Consider the following 26404-nt stretch of genomic DNA (forward strand, 5'->3'; position numbering starts at 1 on the left):
CCATTGAACTCTTGAGGGCGCCATGTGTTTACAAGAATAAGTATCCGAAGAAAGTGTATTTAAAGCTTCCTCAAGTTTACCTAGTCCCTCTATACTTCCAATGTAACACTATCGACCCATTTTGTGTCATTATTTTGTGGAAGATTAACAGACATGGAGCAGTGCAGGCTAGGTCCACGGAGGATCCCTCTAGGATCGAGGAGGCGAATGCAGCTGCTCTGTTGCGACGGCAGTGAAACCGATATAAGTGAAGAGAGGACTAGGGGTAGTTTAAACCATTACGCATCGATTAATACTTCGGATACTTCTTCGTGTTAATTGTTGATAAACAACAAGTGAAGCGTGTGCGATGGGGAACGGCCAAAGATCGTATAGCGCCGCGTATGGGGACTGCTTTCTACCTCCTTGGTCTAGTGGAAAGGCAGGAGGACCTTTTGAAAGGAACCAAACTTAGCAAAAGGAAATGTAGCAATGGAGGTAATTCTGTATGATTTTAACAGCCTGAACTAAATTGATTGTATGCACATTAAATGATTAACAATTTCGGTTGATTGGATTGGATTACTCCTTTTTTTGAGAAAAAAATTACAAAAGTTTCAAGCCGAGGGGGGCGGGGCCTGAATTTTGAACGTATTTACAGACTGAAAATAATCTTTTAATTTAAATAAAGAATGCAGAATCTTAAAAGTCCGGTTATTTCAAGGGAATTTAGTGATAGTATTATTATAGAATACACTATACAGGGCCACATTAGATTTACCTACTCCTAGAACTATTTCGGTTTCGTCCGGCTATCGTCGATAGCCGGACGAAACCGAAATAGTTCTAGGAGTAAGATTTACCTACTTCTAGAAACTATAGTTTCTAGAAGTAAAATTTACCCAGTGCTCCCGGCAGTGCTTCAACTGGCACTAGTAGTAGGTTAGGGTTAGGGGAGGCCCTGTATTCTATAGTTACTCCTAAGTATTTATTTAGTAATTTACAGTAGTGTGAGTGCTGTGAGTGTGGGATATTGTTACATCTCTTTTTACCCGTTGTTTTGTCGGTGACTCAGTCCTGAGACCTGAGTGACTGCTAAGATAAAGAATAATATGAAAGCAAATGATGACCAATACTGTCAGACAGATCCTGTTGAATAACTTAAAAACTTGACAATGCGTGCAATTTTTGTGATTGTCTGCGAAGTTCAAATGGTACAAAATTGTGTTCTTTTCCCTTTATTTTTTTATAATGTTATGATTGTACAGTACTCTCTACATCATGTACGTGGTCAATGTCTTCTTTCTTTTCATTTACAGGTTCCCCAGATTACACGGGATAAATTAAAGCTTTGCAATTGCACTGAACTTGAAAAAGGATTTTGGGTTGCTCCCTGTCAAAAGCAGATTTTGGGGAATGTCTTCTTCAGCAGAGCACATCATAAAACGGCATCTGATGAAAACTGCCCGCAAAAACTGGCAAATCATACTCGATGACATCGAAGCCGTCTGTGATGGAATCAAGCCTAGTTTACTTTACGACTATTCCCATATGGATCCCATTGAGCTCTCTGAGATGGTGATCGAGCTTTCATCCTCCTGCTGCTCAGATACATTTAAGAACAAGCAGCTACAAGTCTTGCGTCTTGGAGAAGACACATTCCTTGCCAATATCCCTCATTTGCAAGCAGTACTACAAGAGACTCATCAATCTCTTGGGGAGGATGGCAGACATGTCGGAGTCAATGTTTCAGCTGATTTGGAACGACCTAGACTCCTGCACCCCGAGGCTTGCCGACAACTCCAGGATCATATTGCAGATGTTTTGTCACAGCTCAGCGGAAGCGACAGCAAGATGGAGAGAGTCTTGGAGCTCAATCCAAAGAAGGATTGGAACTTCTCAACGATGTTTGGAGCACTGATCGGCTACCCAGTGCTTTACTGGTACAAAGAATGCACAGGGATTGATTCAAATTGTCTGTCGTTTGTACCCCTATGTGTGTATACTGTGCAGATCACTCTGGACCAAAAGACATCAACAGAGAAATCTAACTTTTCATCCACTCAAGGAGATGAGGCACGTGCAATCCGAGGCACTCAAGTCTCAAGAAATCAACACTCTGTATACAGCTTCAGCGTTCCCCAAGAACTTGTACATCACTTTGAGGGTGATATTGATAATTGGTTCAAGAGACTTCAGAAAACACACAGCAATCTTGAACTGACTCATAGTTTAGTGACATTGCCTGCAGTAGCCCTGTGAAGTATACCTTACAGTGTTTGATTTCATAGAGCTGCTTCACCATAAAAAAAAAGTCAGCTTAGCACAATCAAATATATGCTAAGAGTAAGATTTACAGCCAAACTATAGCCTCGTCCAAGGCTCTTTACAGGGCTGAAATGGAATTAATCAACTGGTAAATGTTTATAAACAATGATCATTTTTGGAATTGCACTATAAAAATAAGAGTTTTTTAAATTGTTAAAATCAAAACACACTTCCAAGATACATGTATAAAGGCGAGTGGGGTTTAAAAGTTACAAATGTCAAACTCAAAAACCGTTTATGTCAAATATTAGTAATTGAAAAAGTTTATTCATAAATTAAATGCAGAACCAAATTGTAAATTCTTTTAAACTTTCAAGATTCATTCGGGTCTGGCGTCTTTTGGATATACTCTAACATTAATAGAAAAACAACACTACAAGTACAGTTTTTGTTTAAGGAAATGGTGGATAGATTTCTTAGAATGTGGATACAAAAGAACTGAGATACAGATACATGCAGTCTAAAAAAATGAAACATCAACGCCACGGATACAAACTTACTTTACAAACACCCAAACAAGTTTGTTGTGAGCGAGAGGAACGCTTGTACAGAAACCAGGTTGAGATTTCCTCTTGAATTTTAAAAAGATGACGGATAATAATACACAAGTTCATTTACCGGGCTACTAAGTAACTTTTAAACACTTAAAACTGGTATAAAAACGTACCAACGATGACATCAAAACACTGTTTCCAGAAAAAAACCTGAGGCTTAGCAAAGTTACAGTGAAATTAAGTTGTAATATTTCTTTGAAAAGAAGTGAAAACATAGTGTGAACGCAGTGTTCTGCAAATATTATGTTATAAAAACAATATTACAGAACATGTAAACACATTAGCATCTCTGTCAGAGGACAAAACTTATTGACACAATAATCACTACCTTAACACCCAAGTCCGATACCAACTGCATCAAGTAAATATCAAGAGAAGAGCGTCTTAAAAGAACACTCCTATAGGCACACATACCAGACCTGGAATGACAAGCAGGCCACGGAGGCCATGGGCACTGTGCCCCCGATCTTGGCCTTCGTGCCCTTCAAAAGTTCTCCATTGACTTTAAGATATTCCATGGAAGTGCCCTTCGCAAAAAGAAAGTGGCCTGGCCCTTTCGACACACACACAATCCATTCAACCGCCGGAGCATTCCTCTGGACCGAAACCTTGTGCCAAACTTCAGGACCTATTCTATATAACTCTGTACACACGGTGCAAAGTTCAAGCAGTCAATGAGGACCAGCATGCACCTCATTCCACCTGCACCCGAACCGTGTTTTGCGATAAGGTCTACAGTGAAATGCTTGTTTGATCCAACCAGAACAATTCTACCTGTTTGACTTTGGAGGGGGGGGGGATACTGTAAGTGTAGACATTATTTTGTCAGATCAGTGCTATAACATTGTAAATTGCAATTTCACATTCACAGTACTAATAATTGAAAGGTCACCAAGTGCAAAATGCATTTAATTTTTTCTTGGGAAATGTTTCTTTTGGTCAACAATTATTTTGGAGACCACTTTTAATCAATAAACTCAATTAACCATAAGGTCCAAATAACAACCTCATAGCCCCGAGTAAACGATTTGTGCTAAATGTACAAAAGAAGTTATAAATAAGGAAAATAAAGATAACAATTGTGCAAAATAGGTGTGCAAATTAACTGCTACACTAATTGATGTACATTTTGTATCAGCCAGCCCACTGGCCCCAGGGAAAAAAAGAATGTTATTTCAAAAATGATACAGCTTGGATAAAATTTGTCAAATTGTTCATGTTAATTTTATATGAGTTGAAGTGCTTTTTAATATCTTGAACTTATCTTAGAGAGTAACCAGCAGACGATCCCGTCTGTGTACGTTAAAAAACAATGACATTCTTTCGAAACAGTTTAACCCTCCTACTCTGCAGTCCATTAAATTGGTAAGTTCATTGACCAACCATTTATAATCATTGAACTGCATGTGTTGTGTGTAGACCCTACGCATTACCATATCTCGAATTTGTCATGTTTATGCGCGCCGCGCAAACAATTGTCCAATGACAACCTCTAGGTGAGGTTCAATAACGTCGTGTTCATAAGGTCTATAGTAAAGCAAACATGCCCAGACACTGCAGACTTTCACATTGCATCTTATCATGGAGGGAAGGATGCTCCGTCATTTAAAACCACCGAGCCAGTCAGGCTCCTGAACAGAACAAATTTTAACCAGCTGAGAGTACCAGCCTGACGTAGTTCAGCCAGTTTGAAACAGAGTCATTCAAGTTTGGATATATGGTCCACAAACACAGTACTGACTCCAGCTGGGCTCAGTGCACGGACACCATTCCCATTTACACTTGATGTACACACACTTTTAACAAATATATACCATCTTCCCTACAACCCAACCCCGAGATAATTTGAACTATAACTCTGCTTTCTTGAAATGCTTTGGCTTAAGATGCTCAATACGTTTAATAAAGTCTGATTTCTCTGTGCAAGCCTTGCATTCCTCTCCCCAGTCATTCAGGATCTTCTTCAGGTCTCTCACTTTAAGTTTCTTCAGGTCCACTGCATCCAAATCAATTTGTTTCTCTGCGGGTAAAGAAAAAGTTATTGATTTATTTCTTTTAATAACAATAGTGGGTCTTATATCTCAAGGTGTTTCAACATTCAGTATTTTTTTGCAAGGTTTGTGGGACTAAATTTGAATTATGAGCAGTAGCACCATGTAATGATTTACAAGGTGCTGTGGTGCAATATGCAGCCAATCAAACCAGGTGAACCGGAGTGCACTCGTTCTTTTACGTGCATTATACAACATCAGGACCAACCGCTTTATGTTCCATCCGAAGGACGAAGCATTATGGTTTAGTGTCTTGCTCAAGGACACAGGTACCACAACTGGGAATCGAACCCACACTCTGCTGATCAGAAACACCAGAGCTTCAATCTGGTGCTCTTAACTGCCAGGCCTTGACCCTTCCGGTCAACCTTTAAACTGTTGCCGTGTAGCCAGCAGGGATCACACCCACGTTTACAATAGAACCTGGGAAGCCGCAGCTAAGGGATCACATAAGAAATAGGAAGGTGACCCAGCAAAGCTGGAAGTGGAGAGGTCCATAAAAAGTACAGCTTATGGGAGTATGGGCTCACTAAATTGTTGTTTGCAGCTCAGGAACGTCCAAGGATAGATTAGGGGATCTAACTACTCACCATATTTCAGCTCGCATATTTGTGAGTCTAGCTTCTTTAAATGAGTGCAGATTTTCTCAGTAGGCACGTAGTTGCCTAACCGCTTGCTGACCTCCCCGAGTGACCCGGTTGCAGCGTCTGATGTCCCACCAATGTAATAACACTAGAGAATGAATGAGACAAACACTATAAGTTAACGACACGCAGCCATTGTTCTGGTATATGTAGCCATTCAAATTATTGATAAACTTCTTCTAACAAAATCACTTCATCCATTGAAAAAAATGTGATTTATCATTCAAATGAATAAGTATTCAGTGATGCAAACCACAGAGCTGGCCTAATATTTCGTCCACTCAAGACAGTCACAAGGGAAGTGGTTTAGCTGGCTTATTTTGTGTTGAAAAGCATCCTTATTTCAATGATATATAAAATTGTGCAAAAAAAAATTGGGTTCTAGTGATTTGAAATGACAAGCTACATTTTGTAACTGGTCCAAGACTACACCAAGCACTAAGACTCGTCTTTTAAGATGAGTTCTGATTGGCAATGTATTGCCTAATGCCAGAGCAGAGTGATTTATGATAATAACCCTTAAGGTCTTTTAGAGTAATGAAACAGTGTGATGAAATGCACTTTAAACTTTCAGAGATGTGTCTTCCTTACATCTGTGCTGTGTACACTAGGGTATTGATCTTGATGAGAAAACACTTTTTAATGGTGTACATGATTTACTTCAGTAACAAAATACAAACTGCCTTGTGCAGTTCTCAAACCCAAAAGATACTTACGAAAGAATTTTCTTTATTTTTGGCCGTCTTGCAGTATTTCCTTATTGCTTTTTCAATGCCGTCCCGTCCTTCATCACGCTGTTTTTTTGTGATTGTCTTTTCAATTTTGTTCAAGGCAGCAATACACACTGGAGAGGAAAAAGTCATGACAAAACAATGTCGTGAGAAAGATTTGAAAACTGATCCTACATCAGATGTATTTGTCATCCCTCCTGAGCTGTCAGTGTCATAATCATATGGCATTCAGTTATGCAGGCCTGGCTTGCATCTGTTGCCTGGTCTTGGCCTTGGAAACCCAGTGTTCCCATAGACTTAACATAGAATTTACATGACTTTTCAATTGAAGTTAGTGCCCTCTGCAAGATAAAAATTGCCTTGCCCTCGGTTTTCAAAGATGAAATTCAAGGCTGGCATGTTCAAAACAGTGTGAGAGAAATCCAGAAAGTGGTGACAAATAATTTAGTTTTGTCGATGCCCCATCCAGTTTTTTGTTGTCACCCTACACATGTACATCAACCACACACGTACTCCTCGTCTTATGGGAACACAGTTATAAGTTGATAGTAACTCAAATGCGTTCTCATTTGAGTACATGTACACGGCAGGCCTCAAATAAGAAAGAGGTCCTGGACAGAGGGATGGCCATTGGGGATGAGCCTCTGTTGCCCCAGTCTTTGCATTCGTCATGTTTGTGCACCTTCAAATGTAAATAGTTCAAAAGTGCAGCCAGGACAGGGTTTGTAAATCCATCAGAAAATCTACTGTTTCTCATGGCAATGCCCTACCCTACCCCCCCCCCCTCCCGGCACTGTGCACGCCCCGTGCTGTGACCCCTTCCTTCACAGCCATCCGTCAACTTGTTTTGGTCCCATACTAAGTCGAGTTGTCTGACAATGAAAAAAAACGCCCGCCGAGTTGTCCGAACGGTCGAGCTGTCTCAACCGTTGAGTTGTACGAATTTCGAGTTGTCCGATAGACAAGTTGTCTGAAAACCCATAGACAAAGAATGGAAAACCCAATGCCTGAGCCTGAGGGGCTGAGCCCTCAGCTGCTGAACCTGAGCATGCCGATGCTGAGTGAGTGAGCTAGCTGACAGCAAGCACTTAAGAGTGAGACGCAACAACTTAACTTACAAGCAGAAAAATTAAAATGTCTCAACTTGATGTTATTGTCAATTATTTAATAAATGTTGGTGGTTAATTATTCTTCTTTACAATTTAAATAGTAAATATTACTCAATCATGTCATGTCATCGCTAAAGTTTATTATTTAAAAAATTAATAATGCCAATGATTGATGAATGATGGTCATCGATCGAGTCAAAAGTATTTTAATTTTAATTTTATGTTAAGAATACTGAATAGATAAATCTGGAAAAGTTTCCGTATGGCGCCACCACTTTTTCATTCGATATGAAATAATTTAGTATCTAATTTACCTCAATGAGATATCCTTTTTTGTAAAAATTAGTGAAAAAGTGGTGGCGCCATACGGAAAGTTATCCATAAATCTCGACAAAGATTCTGATACAAAATTTTTAAATCTTTAACAAATGTAGTCGACTAGTTACAACCGCTGTAACCATGTTAAAAAAACTACTTACCTTCACATTCTCTGTCTTTTAATTTCGCCTCTGCGGTCTGAACCAACATCAACATGCAGACGACCGCTGCTGCAAAACACAAACCAGCCATGCTCTGAACGTTCATTTTCCGTAAAAAAATGAGCCCACTTTCAACTCAATTTTTACAAATCGCTGAGCTTAAAAAAAAAACACGAAGACGACCAACTGGAGAAAAGATATGAAGACAACTTGTCTCTACAGCAGTTTTGTAAGCATTACAGTCACACTCGAGAAAAAAGGGGTCCGAAAATCAGCTGTTTGTGCTGTGGATTGTGAAATCAAAAACGTACACATGCAATTTTTACTAAAACAACGTGGACGAATTTCCTAATACATTTGTCGAGTTGCTATTGGTCAAACTGCTTATGACGTAACCGGCGTTTTGACACTCTGATCCGAGAGGCGAATTTAGGTCATCGATAGATGGCGCTATTCATCAAGATGGCGGCCTCCATGGGAATTTCTTTTGGCGGTTCTACCACGTGTTTGGCGATATTTAAGGTAATTTTGTACTTTTTGGAATGTTTAAACAATTTTTTATTTAATTTAGTGTTGTTCTTTCACAGGTTGTAAAATGTAACGTGTTTTGGGGGGATCTGTGCTGGAGATTTATACTTGAAAAACTCATTCAGATTTCGATGATTCATTTTTTCACTGACTGCATGCACTGCACGCTGCGCGATGACGACCGCAATGTGCGGCAAACCGTAAAGTCTGCTAAAAATGCAAGGGGAGCAAGGGCCCAGAGAAAAGGGTAGAGGCATTTGCTATACCATGTATACCATATGCATGTACCAGAGGGAAAAAGTTTCTGTATGGCGCCATCACTTTTTCATTCAACTTGGTCGTTGACCCCCGTGGAAGTGGAACACCCTTGCTTCTGACACATCCAACCACATCAACAAGAGGTCATGGCTCTCGATTCACAACCCCACATACCAGCTCTTCAGTCTACACCAGCTCCTTCTTCCCACGCACCATCCCGACTGGAACAACCAGACAACCTCCCAGTTCCTGCGGCATACCCGTCCCTTGAAGGCTTGAATTGAATGACGCTGTCAAACTGGCGTTAAGGGACCCCCGGCTGAAGTAACCTCATCTCCAACTTTTTAATCGCACCTGTACATAATTCTATCTGCGCCTGACACAAATTCGTGTTGCCTAAAAGTCAACACATGCGCTCACACGCAGTGTGTACATCTTCAACCATTTGAAGGCTGCACTTTAAAAAGGAAGAAGAAGAATATGAAATAATATTAATATTATAAAACATAATTCTAATTCTAAATAAGAAATCTAATTGAATTTAGTAATTTACCTCAAGTCAAAGAGATATCGCTTTTTGTAAAAATGAGTGAAAAGGTGGTGAGTGGCGCGGTCCCGAGCCAGTCAACTCGGTCCCAAGTCAACTCGGTCCCAAGTCAACTCGATCCCAAGTCAACTCGGTCCCAAGTCAACTCGGTCCCAAGTCAACTCGGTCCCAAGTCAACTCGGTCCCAAGTCAACTCGGTCCTATTATATTTCTTCGCAGTTAGATCCTAAGTTTATTCATTTTTCATTAAATAGGTACGTAAATCCAGAATAACAAAATTTATTTGACACTTTGTTCTTGGCTCATGCAGCTCCAGGTTTCTGTGGAGTTATTTCAACTTTGGTACAAAATATAACAATTACTTGCATGTTCCACTATAATACAGGATGGAAAAACTGAAGTTATTGCAAATGATGCAGGAGACAGAGTGACGCCAGCGATCGTTGCCTACAATGGAAAGGATAAGGTGATGAGCTAAATTATCTGTAATTTGCCTTCTTTATGGGAACACTACAGAGTCGGTTTTTCTAACAAAACAGTTGCTGTCACAAAAGCACTTTATGTAACCAACCATATACATAAACTGAAAAGTAGAAGTTTTTTTACTAGGAACAGCTCATCCTCTACATTCAATCTTGTGACAGTTTCTGTTGTGTTCTTCAGTCTATAGAATAAGATAGTTTGTCATGATGCAACCATTGTTTTCACTCTACTACCATAACACTAACTGATGCAATGGTTCTATTTGGTTTGTAACCAAATATTGCACACACTTGCGTATATTGTATTCTTAGGATTTTTGTTTCAGCAACTCAACTATTTCAACTTCCCTATTGAAACCTGGGGGAAAAAATGTCATTTTCGTTGATTGGAGTTGGTTGTTTACATGTACTAAACTTCTCTTTTCCCCTAGGATGTCGGCATAGCCGCTAAGCAGGGTAGAATACGCAATTCTGTCAACACAATCAGCGGTGTCAAACACGTATTAGGAAGAAAGTAAGTAACTAGGGCCCAAAGTCATAGAGCTGTGGTGAGCAGAGAAATATTGCTTACAGAATACGACCCAGGTGGGAATGAAACCTATGCCCATGCCATTTTAGAGTAGATGTCTCGCCACTACGTTTGTATACCACCAAGCATACCTGGTGAAAAAAAATCCAGTTCAAATTCTGTGTGATTAGAAGAGGGGTACCACAACAACTTGTACAGGATTTCAAAGTGGGCTTAATTGTCACCAGGCATGCTCGCAGGGCAAGTAGGTCTAGCGTAAGACCACCTGAGTAGTGTGCCTGTTGGTTGTTTTACTCTGGGTAGCTTTTAGAGTACAGCACTTATCACACATTATTGTTGAGAAAAGAACAAAAAAAGATATCCCTTATGCAATTATTACATCTATTGAATCCTGCTTTGAAGGCTGCCTTATTTCTGAACTGTGGCATTGTAGGGTGTCGTCACCGAGTGGTTTAGAGCATTGAATTCAACTTGAATTCAATGCTCTAAACCACTCGGTGACGACACCCTACAATGCCACAGTTCAGAAATAAGGCAGCCTTCTCTGAACCAACACACTCCATTGAATGAACCACCAGAACTTGATTTATTCAAGTTCTGGTGGTTCAGTCAATGGAGTGTGTTGGTTCAGATCCTGGTCGAGACACTTGTGTCCTTGAGCAAGATGATTTACTATTATTGCTCTCTTTACCCAGGGGTTGTCAGGGGTGTAAATGGGTAGAGGGTAGAGGTTCATCTTGTGTATGAAAAAAACCACTGGAGCGCTATATTTGCCCGGGCTTGTGTTGACCCCATGCACGCGCGTCACATGCGGCGACTGATGCCACGCTAACCATGTTGGTGGTCAATATGGTTACGTGTTAACGCCGCATCGCCTCAAATGCGCGCTTCACTGAGTAACACACGTTGACCATGACCACCAAAATGGCGCATCCAAGATTAATCTGGTGATGACGTCAGGTGAACTAGGTCAGTACTCTACAGGGAGCTGAGAAACATTAAAGAACTGTTATTAGTCCTAAAGAGCATTGGTATGGTTATTGTAAACTACGCTATATAAGAACTTGATATTATTATTATTATTTTCCCCTCCCAAGATTTGACGATCCTGTTATACAGCGTCAAATTCAAGCAGGCCCTACTAAGATTGTAGATCAAGATGGCTGTCCAGTCTATGAAGTAGAATTCAAAGAGAAAGCAACTCAAGTGAAACCAAAGGAAGTCGCTGCACTTATCTTCAAGAAAATCAAAGGTGGTGTTTTGTTTTCTAAAAAATATCTGCTTCTATCAGTATCAGTGGTGTTCTATAATAATAATTATAGTACGGACATTTATATTGCGCAATCACCTATATAATACTCTACTGGGCATTACAAGGAATACAACAAATCCAGAGAAAAAATGAAAACAAATACACGGAGCAAGAACTAATTGAATGGGTAAAGTAAACAAATGGGTTTTTAACTTAGATTTAAATACATTAAGTGAAGAAGACTGTAGAATGCAAGGTGGGAGATTGTTCCAAAGATTTGGAGCGGCGTATAAAAATGCCTGCTCACCTAAAGTAGCCCTTGATTTCCAAGATGTGTGTTCTTGTGAACTCCTGAGACGATAAGTTGATTGAGAGAGTGATTTCATGGTTTTGAGTTCTTGAATGTATGTTGGTGCTAAACCATGAATGGCTTTATAAGTTATTAACCCACACCTGTGACGTCATGCTATTGTTAAATCGCTCCATTATTTTGCACGAATGGCGCGATGGTTACATCTATTCACCCATTGTGCATAAAAGAGTTGGGGTTGAAGTCAATGACACCATGGACCATATATTATTTTGTTTTTAATGGTTTTTAACACAGGTTAATAGAGCTACACATGTATTGCAAAATGATCGTTAACACTTTCCACAAGTGAACAGCTACATTATTAAATTGTTATTTAGCTGAGATGTTAAAAAATAATTATAGAACTACAACAGTAATTTAAGCAGGTCTTAAAGTCAGATAAATCAATTTCATTTTAACCAGTATTTTTGTTTTTTGTTTTTATTAATTCAAAATGCTTAATTTACCATACACAAACATGGTAAGTGAGTAAAGTACCTAAAATTTAAGATTGCAAAGATACTTTTTTCAATTTCAATAACAGGAATTCAACTGAAATTGTTGATCATAAAGGTAGCTTAAATTTGTTTATTAAAAACAAATCTGAAACTACAGGCTTGTACGCGGGTAGGTCACTTCTTTTATCTTCACCTTTTGGGTTTTTTGTAGACCGAGAAAGTCGGCTACAACATCATCTGATAATCTGTTTCTATCACTAACTTGTATAAATTTACTTAAAGTCAAGAAACAAAATCACTTATCTGCTGCCACTTTCGCTCCCGATCTATGATGCCACTATCGAAGGAACGAGCATATTTCCTAAATGTTGGTCTTCGTCCATTGTTCACACACCACCAGTGGTGTTCACTGGAGTGAACAAGCTTACGTAATACATACAAACAATTGACTTAAAAATTAAACAATATCGCGCCATTCGTGCGAAATAATGGAGCGATTGTAACAATAGCATGACGTCACAGGTGTGGGTTAAGTCGCATAATGCCCTCAGTGAACGCGCCATTCGTGGGTACGAATGGCCCTCGGGCTTCGCCCTCGGGCCATTCTTACCCACGAATGACGCGCACCTCGGGCATTATCCTATACATAAAAGAACTTTAAATGCTGTTCTTTGTAGAACCGGTAACCAGTGTAACTCATTTAACTATACATTTTTTTAAAAGCCATTATACACTTTCGGTAAACAGTATTGTCCAAGTCCCACACTTCGTGTATAATAACTTATATATAAAATAACAAACCTGAGAAAATTTAGGCTCAATCGGTCATCGGAGTCGGGAGAAAATAACAGGAAAACCACTCTTGTGTCTGCACGTTTCGCCGTGTCATGACATGTGTTTTAAAAAAATCTGTAATTCTCGCTATCGAGAATTGATAATGTTTTAATGTTTTCTCAAAAAGTAAAGCATTTCATGGAATAATATTTCAAGAGAAGTCTTTCACCATTACCTTCTGTAAACCCTGTACGTTATTTCTGTTCCAAAAGTGTCCAATGGCTTTAAACAAACAAACAAACACTACTTACCAGGACATAAGTCCGGATAGAAAGAACATACGAAGTCCCACCACCAGCCATCACTTCGTGTTTCAACCAAGTTCCTAGGCTCGATCATTTCATCCTCTGTGATAAAAAAAAGTTATTTGTAAATCTGTGAATTATTTTTTATTTTTTCTGTACTGAAAGTGTATAATGGCTTTAAGTAGGATTTGAAACTTTGCTTTGCGAGAAAGCTATCTTGAAACTTAGGCTGTGTTTGCATTTGCAGCTTAGGCTGCTTCACCTTGTTAAACATGCCATGGAGTATTGGATCCCCTTAGCAACACCTTCAGCAATTTGAACCTTTGTTGAACGGCGCTTCTAAACATGAGAGACATTGAACCAAACATAGAGGTTTTTACTGATTTTCCTACATTATTACAGAAAGGGTTTATTGGAATGAGAAAAAACCTTGCAGGGTTACGGTTGAGTGATAAATGACCTCGTTTTTGGCTAGGTCCTTTATTGCATGGCAATGACCTCACATAGCTCCAACCCTTGTCACTATTGCTCTTTTATTCCCTAAAAGTAATTAAAAAAAACAAATTAATAAAGTAATTAACTTTGTCATGTTTGTTGACCTCTGTGAGGCACTGTTTGATGTCACTAAGTCATACCAAAGATTTAGACGAATTTTGAACATGCCTTGGATGTGGTGGTAACTTGTGTTTTGGTTAATGCAATTGTTTGCCTACAGATATTGCATCGAATCAAGGTGGTAGTAGAGATGAGAGAGATGTCGTACTAACTGCACCCCTGGACTACAGCGAGGCATCATGTAGCATACTAAGGTAGGACCCTGCAGACTGGCACTCACTTAAACAACTCCCTACCCCCATTTCTGCACAGCACATGTCACAGGCCTGGGCCCAACTTCATAGAGCTGCTAAAGCAGACAATATTGCTTAGCAATTTTCTGCTTTCAACTTCAAGATCTTCCATTTTTTATGGACAAAGACCTTTTTGTTTCGGCGCACTATTTTGTTTGTATAAGTCATCCTGTGCATATTCGCGAGGCTAGTTCTTTACACTGTTTAAAGTATCTGTTAAAAACTCATTTGTTTGAAGCTGCTTATTTTTAATCTGCTTATTTGTAATCTTTCACTCATTGTATATTTCATTGTCTCTTATGCGCTTAGAGGCTTTTGTATTACATGTAGGTACTTTACAAATGTCTTACTTAAAATTATTTTTGTCTTTTTCTTGCGAACAGGCAAGTAGCTTGCGATGCAGGTTTCAACGTACTCAGAGTAATCAGTGAGCCAGCTGCAGCAGCGCTTGCCTACGGACTGTGTGATGCAAAGTCGCTGGACAAAAGGTGAGTCAGTTTAACAGATGGAAATTTGCATCGTGGACAAAGAATAATAATTTTTACTTGCACAGTTTGAAGATAATGTTGGTATAAAGCTTCCTTTAATATTAATTTTGGTTTTTACCCATACACCGATGTGTGTTAGCACTGTATACTCAGTACTCAGTCCTTTAATATATTACATGCTGAGGTGCTGTAGTTTTTATAGAAACGGGAAGACTACTTTGAGAGAAACGGGAAAACTATTTTGGCATATACAATGTTCATTTATGCGACTCCACGGAAAACATTGCTGCGTGATTATTCCCTTCTTTTTTTTTCAAAGATTTGACAACTAATGAGACTAAAAACTTCTTCAGGAAACTAATATTACATACATTTATTCACAGTGTGTAGGGATTCATGTCATGGCCCAAAAAACTTGTGAAAACCAAATAACTAATGAAAACGAAAACTTCTACAGGTTGAACCACTGTGTACCTAAAGCTGTAAAACAATATCATACCTTATACTATATTGTTTTTGTTTTTTTATACAACATAAATGTACAATATTGTATTATTGTTTTGTATGACAACATTGAAATAAATGTTACTGTAATCTGTAAAATGACTTCATTTTCTCAACTCTCTTCCTACTGCAGTCATGTATTGGTTTATAGACTCGGCGGGACAAGCCTGAGTGTTTCCATCCTTCAAGTGAGCAGTGGTATGCTCAGGGTCATTGCTTCTCAAACAGATCGGACGCTTGGTGGAGACGAGTTCACCTTGCTACTCGCTAAGAGCTGCGCAGCTGATTTTAACAGGTCTGTACTCTTTTGCGGCTCCTAAGAGCTGCGCAGCTGATTTTAACAGGTCTGTACTCTTTTGCGGCTCCTAAGAGCTGCGCAGCTGATTTTAACAGGTCTGTACTCTTTTGCGGCTGCAGCATTGTTGGAACCCTGATGGTGGGCTAATTTGTTTGGATAATTATATTCTACTTTTAAAACGTCTTTCTAACCGTATCCATTTGTAACAAACGGATACAAATGCTTTTAAATGTATCAACTTTTTGAGAAGATTACATAGGGAAGAATTATGGATGAATTTAAATAGTTTTCTACTCTGTGATACTAGATTTTTAGCTGTTTCATAGCGCAGCGCGACTAAACTGCTCTTGTTTTTGTCAAAGTTTAAAAAGAAAAAAAATTGGGGTATGTTTCAATCTACGCGGTTATACGCATAGTTCCCAAAGAGCAATTGCAATGAAACTTTCAGCGATGAAAGGTATTGGTGGTCCAATGAACCTAACACAATGACGACATGAAGGTACACTATTTTAAATGTTTGATCAAATCAGCCACATGAGACCGTAGGTTTCTGTTATTAAAAACTGGAATGGGTAGGGATAAATTAGGTATTCAATTCAATTCAATTCAATTCAATTCAATTCAATTAACATTTATTTTCATGTCAACAATAACAATTTAAGCATACACTAGCAAACAAATATCGATGAATATAATAATTTTATTTTGTGTGCGTCATCACATGTTTTTTTAAAGATTTTTTCAGTTTTTGGACCTTTAAGTCATAAATTGCTAACTGAACCTGAAATTCTAAATTATTTTTTTTAAAAGCCTGATTTGGTCATAACTGCTTTGAATATAAATAAAATTTCAAATTCAGTTGAGAAATTTGAAAATGTTATTGAAGGGTGGCTGCAGTGTTTTTTTATTATAATTTAAACGATTAAACATGACTTTTTAAACCTGAAATATATTTTTTTATTAAATGTGCACGTATTTTAAAAATGGTTTTCAAGAGATTAGGGGAACATACCCCGTCCCTAAAAGGGGCATAAACGTGACGTCATGTCAGGAACCCGAGCCGTCGGGCCCCCTGGCTGTGTGCATATAGAGACGTGTGCACTGTGTGGCCTGGTACCTAGGCGCGAGTAGTCAGGGACCAGACTCTTTTTGCCGACGACATGTTTGAATTCCCGACGTGACGTCGATGGTAGGGGGGCGGTAACAATCCACAAAAGGGGGGCATTACTTAATCGCTAATTACGCAAGTGAGACATGTCGGGGAAAAAACAAAACACATTTTATTGAGATTCAATACATATATCAGAAATAAATGACAGCAAAATTAACTGTTTTATTTTAATTCACTGCAGCATCCCTTTAACGACACAGCTATGCATTTGTGCACAAATGCAATCATGTCTAGTTTGTTCTTGTTTTGTTTTTTTAGTTCATAGCAGGAAATAAAACATAAAAATAAAATGCTGAGCCATGTTGAAAGTGCTTTTGAAAGTAATGAGAAGGATTTTGTAGATGACACGAAAGTCAATTGAATTCCCCTTTTTTCCATTATTCATTAGGACGCAGAAGTGTAATATATTAAACAACGATCGTGCTATGAAGAAGCTGATGAGTGCGTGTGAAAATAGCAAACACATTCTGTCAACGTTACCCACGGCAAAATGCTCTATAGATTCCCTCTACGATGGGATGGACTTCCACACAGGGACCTCAAGGTAAGGAATAAAAACTTTCTCGGCTCAGAATTTCTGGCAGATTGTGTTTTTATTTTTATTTTGTAATCTTGAATCTTTAACTGTTGTACTCTCCTAAATGCATTGCTGCTGTGTTGCAAACAAAATTGGAAAATGTAAGTTGAGAAGCTGTTCGAAGATTCTAAGCCAATCAGTGATTATAAGATAACAAAAGAAATCAATAATTGTCTTCATCATCATCGGTTAGCATCATGCATTTCTGCACCGGCTGCCTGACTGGTGAGAAGCTCCCAAATAGACCGGTCTTGAGCTACCACTTCTGCCTCCTCCACAGACCACCCAGTGCCCAGTCTGGAGAGGTCCCTCTGGATTACATTTTTCCCTGTTGTCTTAGGGCGCCCTCGTCTGCGTTTCCCATGGGTTAGTGGCCAGTTGTAGAGTTGCTTATAGTGGTCCGCTTTTGTTCCCATTAATTGGAGGTGACCAAACCACAGCGGTCTGCGTTTTCTTATGATGCTTGATAATGGCGGCTGCTTGGTCATTGATCTTACATGCTAATTTGCGACATGATGTGTCCATTCCGTTGTCTGTATGTCCTCTGTCATTTGTCTGTTAATTTAAGTCCAGCCGTCGATTTCACAAAGAGTTAGAACTCGTCTTATCTCGAGTTAGGACGAGTAACTCTTCCTAACTTAGGATTAATCTTAATGCTACAGTGCAGGGTTGGGACTCTTCCTAAAGTCCTAAGATAAGTCTTAAATTAGGAAGAGTTTTGTGAAATCAACGGCAGGATCCTATGTTATAAAAGACCGAGACTGCATATTCAGGCTCTTTACAATATTTTAATGCGGCATGGTCTGACGGAAAACACTTTTTCTTTGTTCAATGTTTAGAGTCAAGTTTGAGTCACTAATCAGTGGCAATGCTCAGCAGAGTATACAAGTCATCAAACAACTACTGGCGTCAGTTGATATGACACCGGACCAAATACAAAAGGTAAAAAGGGTAGATGAAGACAGAATATCACACAAAATGGACTGACTTAACTTTTAAAACCAGAATATGGAACCTGGGGTGGATTCACAAAGAGTTAAAGGGAAAGTACACGTTTGGTAATTACTCAGAACAAATATTAACTTACAAACTGACTTGGTAACGAGCATTGGAGAGCTGTTGATAGCATAAAACATTGTGGGAAACGACTCCCTCTGAAGTATTGTAGTTTTTGAGAAAGAGGTTATTTTTTCACTAAAATAATAAAAGACTTCTAGCTAGAAGTCTTTTATTCCAATGTGAAAGCACACAAATTTGTCCAACAAAGGTGTTTTTTCTGACATCATTTTCTCGCAACTTCGATGACCAATTGAGCCCAAATCATGTTCACAGGCTTGTCATTTTATGCCTATGATGGGATACACCAAGTGAAAACACTGGTCTTTGACAATTACCACTTGAAAATTATCTACTTGAAAATTATCTATCTAAACACTTTCAAAGACCAACTCGTCCGATCCAAGGCAACATGTTCCTTAATAAGGGTCCCCTTGGTTTAATAAGGGTACCCCTGGACAAAAAGAATATTGGTTTCATATAATAACTACAAATAATAGATGAAGGTTGTTGAATTCTGCCCATAGATGGTGATCATTGGGCAACCTTCTTGATTTTGTTTTCGGTGCTTATTACTGAAAAATAATGCTTAGCAGAATCAGGTTAACCAGCCTAAATACAATGTACGTACATACATAATGGTTGTGACTGGTTCCCTCCTGATATTTGCTCAGCAGAAGAAAACAAATTGCTAGACACAGTTTTCTACTAAAAGCTTTATGAAAATGTTCCCGGACTGTAACTGTGGGAAGGGCAGCACGCAGTTCAGGGCTCAAATTTGAGGGAAAAAAATCAAAGACACAAATTGTTTACTGGACCGGATTTTTGTTTAAAAAGGGTCTAGGGTGGATTTCATAAAGAGTTACTCATAAAGAGTTAATATCTTCTATGACTAGCCCTAAGTTAGGACTAGCCCTAACTCTTTGTGAAATTTACCCCAGTCATAAGAAAATATTTGAACTGTGTGTTTGTATTATTGGGCAAGTATTCTTCAATGGTCTGAAAGCAAAGATTATATAGCGCCGCAAGGCGCAAGATGCGGAACTCGGGCTGGAATGTGAAATCCCACTGGACGCCATTTCGGCAAGTAAATATTTTGATACAACAATTGACCTGTTCAGATCAGTGCAGACAATGACCATTCCTTTCAATGGGAAACAAAACATTCATTTGCTGAAATGGCGCCTATGCGTATTTCACGTTTGTCTGAAAGTCAACACACTAACAGAAATGCAAGACCGCTGTACTTGTTGATTCATAGGTCTACTGGCCCGATGCTAAAATCTCTAGCCATGGGCCTGCAGACCAGTCTTAACAGCTTAACTTCGAGCCCTGCGTTTATTTATGTGATCTCACTGTACTGATCCAATTTGTTTTTTGACATCAGGTGATATTTGTTGGTGGATCCACACGGATACCAAAGCTCCAACAGATGATCAAGGATGCCATCCCCAAGGCTGAAGTCCTTGACTCCATCAGCCCAGATGAAATCATGGCAATAGGAGCTGCTAAGGAGGTACAACTTTTCATAGTCTTACATCACTGTGATACCTGTTAAAAAGCCATAAAGGATGATCTCAATATGTCAACTATTACCTTTTTATGGCCAAATAGACATCGCAGATACCGGTTAATAACCATTTTACTCTCAAAATTATAAATATCTTGAGTCAAAAATGCACCCGGACGCGCGGCTTTTTCAGCCGAGAGTCAAAAACGGCTTATATATTATAATGACCCTGGACGCAAGTGACGAATTTCCCCTATTGGTTTTGAACACAACAGTTCTCCAGCTATGGCATTTCTACACCAAATAGCCACCACTGACGTCACGATTCCTTTGTCGCGTGGGTTTGTTTGACCCCACGTTTTTCAGAAATTTGGCTTGGAGCGTTCTGGAGAAAACCCATTTTTACCATGTTTTAACGTGAGGTAAGAGACTCGTTATATTTTTTATGTTTCCTGGATGGACTGCAGCTGTTAGAAAACTGTAATATCTATATATTTGAGATCATCCTTTATTGGCTGTTTAAACTTATCAGCATACAAGTTTTCTAGTTCCCTAGAAAGGATTTTATGTTGCTACAATCCTGGCCAAAACGCTTGGGCCACCCATTCCTAACGTTATATAAAACCATTCCCTGTCCACTTCCCACTGACAATGAACTATCTCTCCCCTGTCCATCGTCCCCCCGCTCAATGTTGACTAGAACGCAGAATAAAATGCAACGCTGAAGACTGTGCAATCAGAACCAACATTGAGAGGGGGCAGGGGACCCAACGAGGTATGGCCAGGATTGTCAGTCAAAACTGTCATGATATTGATCTGGTGTTTTTATAACTATTTTTTATTCATTATTTTGTTCGTAGGCGGCACTTTTGAGTAGTCGAGGAGAGAGTATTGAGCTGACAGAGTTGGACATTAATGCAAGTTGCTGCCCAAAGGCCATCGCTGTGAAGGTAAAATATCATGAAACCTTTAAAACCAAAAAGGATTTGTGTAAAAACAATTTTGAAAAATAAACCAGATGTTTAAGTTTAAAAATTATTTGTTTCATTTTTGTTTGCAAGTTTGCCTTAAAGACCCTGGACACTATTGGTAATTGTCAAAGACCAGCCTTCTCACTTAATGTATCTCAACATATGCATAAAATAACAAATCTGTAAAAGTTTGAACTCAATCGGTCATCGGAGTTGCGAGATAATAATGGAAGAAAAAATTACACCCTTGTCACACGAAGTTGTGTGCTTTCAGATGCTTGATTTCAAGACCTCAAATTCTAAATCCGAGTTCTCAAAATAAAATTTGTGGAAAATTACTTGTTTCTCAAAAACTACATTACTTTAGAGGGAGCGGTTTCTCACAGTGATTTATACTATCAACCTCTAATAATTACTGGTTACCAATAAGGTCTTTTGCTAATAATTATGTTGAGTAATTTAAACATGGCTAGAAGCCTCTCTCGTTAAAGACACTGGACACCTTCTGTAAATGTCATAGACCAGTCTTCTCACTTGGGGTGACTCAACATATGCACAAAATAACAAACCTGCGAAAATTTGAACTCAATTGGTCGTTGAAGTTGCAAGATAATAATTGAAGAAAAAACACCCTTATTCAGATGCTTGAATTTGAGACCTCAAAAACAATATCTGAGGTCTCAAAATCAAATTCAAAGGTTTTAGTGAGAAATACCCCTTTTTTGCAAAAACGACAATACTTCAGAGGGAGCCGTTTCTCACAATGTTTTATACTATCAAATGTTCTATGCTCTCCATTGATCGCTTACAAATAAGTTGTTATGCTAACAGTTATTTTGAGCAATTGCCAATAGTGTCCAGTGCCTTTTAAGGGATACAAGAAGAAAACAGTTAAGACAATAAATTTGCTACTGATGAGTAGTATTCAAATAAAAACTAAAAATTAATTATTGTTGGTATTCGACAAGATTCCACTTCAGCCATGTACAAACAACTTTGTATTTTACATGGATTTTGTGCATTGTCCATGGCATATACAAAAGTTTTGAAGTGGCGTTATCTGTCAAGATCCGTTCTGAGAAATATAATTACTTTAAAAAGATTTCTCTCTGCAAAAAGCAGGCCATACAATGTCATGCGTTTACCGCTTCTCTTTTTTCTTCAAGTCACCTGACACCTTTGGTGATTGTCTAAGACCAGTCTTCTCACATGGTTATCCCAACATATGCATCAAATAACAAACCTGTGAAAATTTGGTCATCGAAGTTGCGGGGGAACAATAAAAGAAAACACCTTTGTTGTACCAACTTGTGTGCTTTTAGACCCCTTTAAAAGTCTTCAGGTCTGAAGTGTTTTAAAATATGAGTGAGAAATTACCTCTTTCTCAAAAACTTCAATACCTCAGAGGGAGCTGTTTTTCACAACATTTTATTTTATCAACAGCCCTTTATTGCTCATTACCAAAGAAGTTTTTGTGCTAACAATTATTTTGAGTAATTACTAATAGTGTCCAGTGCCTTTGAATTACATATTAGTGAAGCAAAAATCAGGACGACTGTTTTACAAATGTACAATGAACCCTTTCAACATTGTCATATTTTCCAGGTCTCAGAATCAAGCGAAGATGCCAGTCTTGAAATTGTCATTCCTCAGTTTTCCTTCTTGCCGATACGCCGGCAACACGAGTTTAATGTCGGCAAGGACCAAACGTCAGTTTGCATCCAGATTTATGGGACACAAGAGGGCGCCTCGGATCAGGAAGCTTCCTTATTGGCGCAGGTAGAACAGAACACAAATTGCTCTCTTCATTTATTAAAGGGTTTGGGTACAGCCCTGGTACTTTCTTGAGGACACAAAAAACACAGTCGCCACAGATTTACAATAAACTTACACAGTTTGAAGATATTGATAATAGAAAGTGTCCCTTAAAATATTACTTGCTGAGGTGTTGTAGTTTTTGAGTAGTTAGTTACTGAAACAGGACAGTACTTTTCAAGAACAGAAGTTTCCAGAATTCCAAAAATCTATTCCACGGTATAAGAATAGACAGTTCTCTTCAGAACTCTTCGACACACACATGGTGTTTCCACAAACCATTGATACCTCACCATGCAATGCCTCAAATCCCATATATGAAAGAGTTTGATGTTCAGATGTGATTCTTTTCCAGATTGTTATCGATGGATTGGAGACGGAGTCCGAAGAAGAGTTCCACGTGACGTCTGTCTTTCATTATAGAAGGTGAGTCACAGAACGACCAGAAACAAAGTTTCATCTTCCAGTGAGTGGCTGGGGGGGGGGAATTGTACTCTATAGTTTTTCCACCATTTGTGCTTTCAAATGCTTGATTTCGAGACCTCAAATTCTAAATCTGAGGTCTCGAAATCAAATTTGTGAAAAATTACTTCTTTCTCGAAAAACTACATCACTTCAGAGGTAGCTATTTCTCACAATGTTTTGTACTATCAACCTCTCCCCATTACTCGTCACCAAGAAAGGTTTTATGGTAATAATTATTTGGAGTAATTACCAATAATGTCCCCTGCCTTTAATTATGTTCTCTGCCTTGTAAAAGAACTCTATTATATCGTTGCGGTACCCGCTGCCAAAACATAGGATTCGAACTGCCTCTAGCTGCCGGGCAACCTCGGTAGTCTAGTTGGTAAGACACTGCTCTAGAATTGCAAGGGTCGTGGGTTTGAATCCCACCCGAGTAACATGCCTGTGATATTTTTTCACAGGACTCGGGAAAGTACTGAGTATACAGTGCTAACACACATCGGTGTACGGGTAAAAACCAAAATTAATACTCTTATGTTTTGTTCTCCTAAACAGAGATGGCTCACTACACGTCACTTGCTCCGAAGAAATAACAGGCCAAACACAAGATGTCATGATTGGTCCACCAGGACATGTCAGCAGCCAATCAGAGCATGTTTCTGATGAGCTGAGAGAGGCATGAGCCAATTGAAATGCTTCTTTGATACGAGTTCCTTAAATGCCTACTTTAATTATGACTTTATGTAAGATACTGTAATTAAAGTTGTGGTACATAATTTAAGTAAACAACAACATTACGAACAAACGCCTTTGACGTAAAGTATACAGCCAAAATTTGTAACAATATTGATGTTGTTATTAAGATTCATAAATTTTCAACGCCCATATAGCCACAAGTTGTTTGACACAAAGGGCAGAGTGAACTAACAAAAGTACCTGTGAAAGTGCAGGCTCAAGTGGTTGTCATAGTCACTAAAAACGTAAATGAAAAACAACATCAACGTGTTCACACTGTTTTCAAACATCGGATTCCAGATTTGCAAGATCAAAACTAATTAATTGACTTAAATGAATTAGATTCCTATCAACTTTTGATATGATGAAAGGGGGCACATCTCAAAACTTGACCAGCTTTTACTTTCATAATTCTTGGATTTATGTGGAAATTATTACACAAGATGTTAACTTTCCCTGTGCAGTATTGTGCCTGCCAGAATACTCAAAGAATGTGCAAGGTCACACTTGTTGTAAACAAAGTTCACATGGTCTATACCTTCCCTTTTTAAGGGAACCCAGCCGTCGATTTCACAAACTCTTCCTAACTTAAGACTAATCTTAGGACTAAGAACGAGTCCCAACCCTGCACTGTAGCATGCAGACCTTAAGATTAATCCTAAGTTAGGACGAGTTACTCGTCCTAAATCGAGATAAGGCGAGTCCTAACTTTTTGTGAAATCGACCCCAGGTCATGAAGCCTTTTGGTCATGAATATTCAATTTGCCGAACCTCATTTCTGTATCAACGTTTTCTTCTGCCATCCTTTAAAAATGTTAGCTTGCTGCTCACGAGCTGTTTAAGCACAACATTTGCTTGAGCACGAAAATAGCCTGCTTATTATACCCATGTTTCTGACAAAAATTCCATGCCATATACATTACATGTGACTTGTATTCGGCTGCTGTTTACTCGTGATTTTTGTAATGGAGTCTTGGCCGGTTGTCTTGGCTTGTTATCTAATTTTACTTAGCAAGTATTCTTTTAGCTTAAGCAAATATTGTGCTTTAAGAGCTGCTTAAGCATCCTCAGCAAATCTAAGCAGGATAGAAGTGACATTTTGTACATGTTATATCATAATTATTTTAGCTGGTCATCTTATTCTGCTAAGCATAATTGTGCTGTGCTTTGCAATTTTTGATGTTTTAAGCAGCAGCTCTGTGAAATTGAGGTCAGGGTGGGATTTTGTTTTGATTAACCCCTTTTAAGACCCTTTGTGATAGCTGCAGATTCGAACTGTCTAAATCCTTCCTTTCGAAACTCCCTCTCGGTTCTGCAACACCGATGTATGACACTGGGGACCTGCTTAGGCGCTTCAAATTAAAGGAATATTACAGAATTGTTTGCTAAAAAAACATTTGCTGGCATCGTAAGCACTCTATGTAATCCACCATATACATACACTGATAACCCTGTAAAAGTTTGAGATCGATCGGCCATCTAGGTCACACGAAAATAGTGAAAACCGATTGCATGACATCAATTCAAAACAAAAATTAATAAACGCCCAACTCCAAACAGGGAAGTATTTTTACTTATTTTTCATCAAATATGGCATTCCAAACAAATAGTTCAAGGGTTGTTTCTCTGTTCATCATCATTAGACCGTCAAAGTTTTATGTCAATCTGCGATCTTCTCAATTCTGTAATGTTCCTTTAATAATTCCGTATGATTTGACAGAAACGCATTACAGTTTAAACATTTTGTCTACGTTTTTCGTTTTGTAAATGAATTTTTGATGAAAGTTTTTGTTAGAAGTTAAAATAGAGTATTGTTTTGATAAAACTTAAGATATTTTTGTTTGGGCTGGTAAGGCAGGATAAAGACAAGACGAGTGGACATTTTATAATTTTTATGTGGATTTTTTTTTTTTTTTTTTTATGTCTCACCTACCCTTATTCCTCTTTTGTATGTTTGTGTTCTGGCAGTGGTCACTTAAAAGTTTATTGTGTTTTATTTTGATGTGGATTTGAACAAAGAACAAAGAACAATTTACTAAAACGGGATTCGAACATACTACCTCCGGTTTCGGTATCGGTGCTCTACCAACTAAGCTATTCAGTCCTATGTTGGTGGTCTCCCTATTTTGGAAATATCTTATAGTTATTAACACGAGTGCTAATTGCAGGAGGTTAGTATCATAATGTACTAGCCTCTGAGAGCTGTTTCTTTACATGGGGATGGATATGGGATTGTTTTAAATAGAACTATTGTATTAGGGGCGCATCCTAGCCCTATATAGGACTCTTCCACTGTAGTACAATACGAAAGTGTAAGACCACCAGGGCTAGGGCGCATCCCAGTAAATAGTGACTGAATCAATGCGCCGAGCCTCATTTCGTAGGCACTCCAAAATTTGACAGATTTGAGGGACCAAACTTTCATGGAATGTTGAAATATGGCCCATTAATTTATCATGGGTTTACTTACAATTTTGGGTGAGCCAGGCCCCGACAAAATGAATTGTACTATTGTGTTCACAAACGTAGGACCCCTTTTCCAAGACGGCTGCTTCTGTGTTTCGAAGTAGTCATCTCTGTGATGGATTCTGTCTTAAAATTTATAA

General features: G+C 38.7%; 3 protein-coding genes across 3 annotated transcripts; 2 read left to right on the forward strand and 1 right to left on the reverse strand.

Annotated features, from left to right (window-relative positions):
- Positions 1–320: 320 nt before the first annotated feature.
- Positions 321–2606, forward strand: LOC139933748 (UPF0739 protein C1orf74 homolog). Its single transcript, XM_071927939.1, has 2 exons — positions 321–477; positions 1299–2606. The coding sequence occupies exon 2, from the start codon at positions 1396–1398 to the stop codon at positions 2239–2241; it is 846 nt and encodes a 281-aa protein (XP_071784040.1). The 5' UTR covers positions 321–477; positions 1299–1395; the 3' UTR covers positions 2242–2606.
- On the reverse strand, positions 2556–8208 carry LOC139933749 (mesencephalic astrocyte-derived neurotrophic factor homolog). The gene is made up of 4 exons (XM_071927940.1): positions 7876–8208; positions 6273–6400; positions 5503–5644; positions 2556–4881 (listed from the first exon to the last, which is right to left on the reverse strand). Exons 1-4 carry the CDS (start codon positions 7979–7981, stop codon positions 4712–4714), a joined length of 546 nt encoding a protein of 181 aa, XP_071784041.1. The 5' UTR covers positions 7982–8208; the 3' UTR covers positions 2556–4711.
- Positions 8209–8319: 111 nt separating this feature from the next.
- LOC139933910 (heat shock 70 kDa protein 14-like) lies at positions 8320–25701 on the forward strand. Its single transcript, XM_071928142.1, has 14 exons — positions 8320–8397; positions 9594–9674; positions 10122–10204; positions 11317–11471; positions 14076–14169; positions 14592–14696; positions 15334–15495; positions 17058–17213; positions 18086–18188; positions 19690–19818; positions 20673–20762; positions 22389–22562; positions 22954–23024; positions 23619–25701. The coding sequence occupies exons 1-14, from the start codon at positions 8320–8322 to the stop codon at positions 23743–23745; spliced, it is 1608 nt and encodes a 535-aa protein (XP_071784243.1). The 3' UTR covers positions 23746–25701.
- The last annotated feature ends 703 nt before the right edge of the window (positions 25702–26404 follow it).

Source organism: Asterias amurensis, chromosome 2 (assembly GCF_032118995.1).
Source record: "Asterias amurensis chromosome 2, ASM3211899v1".
Lineage (NCBI taxonomy): Eukaryota > Metazoa > Echinodermata > Asteroidea > Forcipulatida > Asteriidae > Asterias > Asterias amurensis.

Bases quoted from the DNA above. Each gene is read 5' to 3' on its own strand.
- LOC139933748 (XM_071927939.1), top strand. From the start codon at position 1,396: ATGTCTTCTTCAGCAGAGCACATCATAAAACGGCATCTGATGAAAACT.
- LOC139933749 (XM_071927940.1), bottom strand. From the start codon at position 7,981: ATGAACGTTCAGAGCATGGCTGGTTTGTGTTTTGCAGCAGCGGTCGTC. The intron at 6,401-7,875 runs GTAAGTAGTTTT...TTTCCTCTCCAG, and splicing joins AAAAGACAGAGAATGTGAAG to TGTGTATTGCTGCCTTGAAC. The intron at 5,645-6,272 runs GTAAGTATCTTT...TTCATTCTCTAG, and splicing joins AAAATAAAGAAAATTCTTTC to TGTTATTACATTGGTGGGAC.
- LOC139933910 (XM_071928142.1), top strand. From the start codon at position 8,320: ATGGCGCTATTCATCAAGATGGCGGCCTCCATGGGAATTTCTTTTGGC. The intron at 9,675-10,121 runs GTGATGAGCTAA...CTTTTCCCCTAG, and splicing joins CCTACAATGGAAAGGATAAG to GATGTCGGCATAGCCGCTAA. The intron at 11,472-14,075 runs GTGGTGTTTTGT...GTTTGCCTACAG, and splicing joins TATCTTCAAGAAAATCAAAG to ATATTGCATCGAATCAAGGT.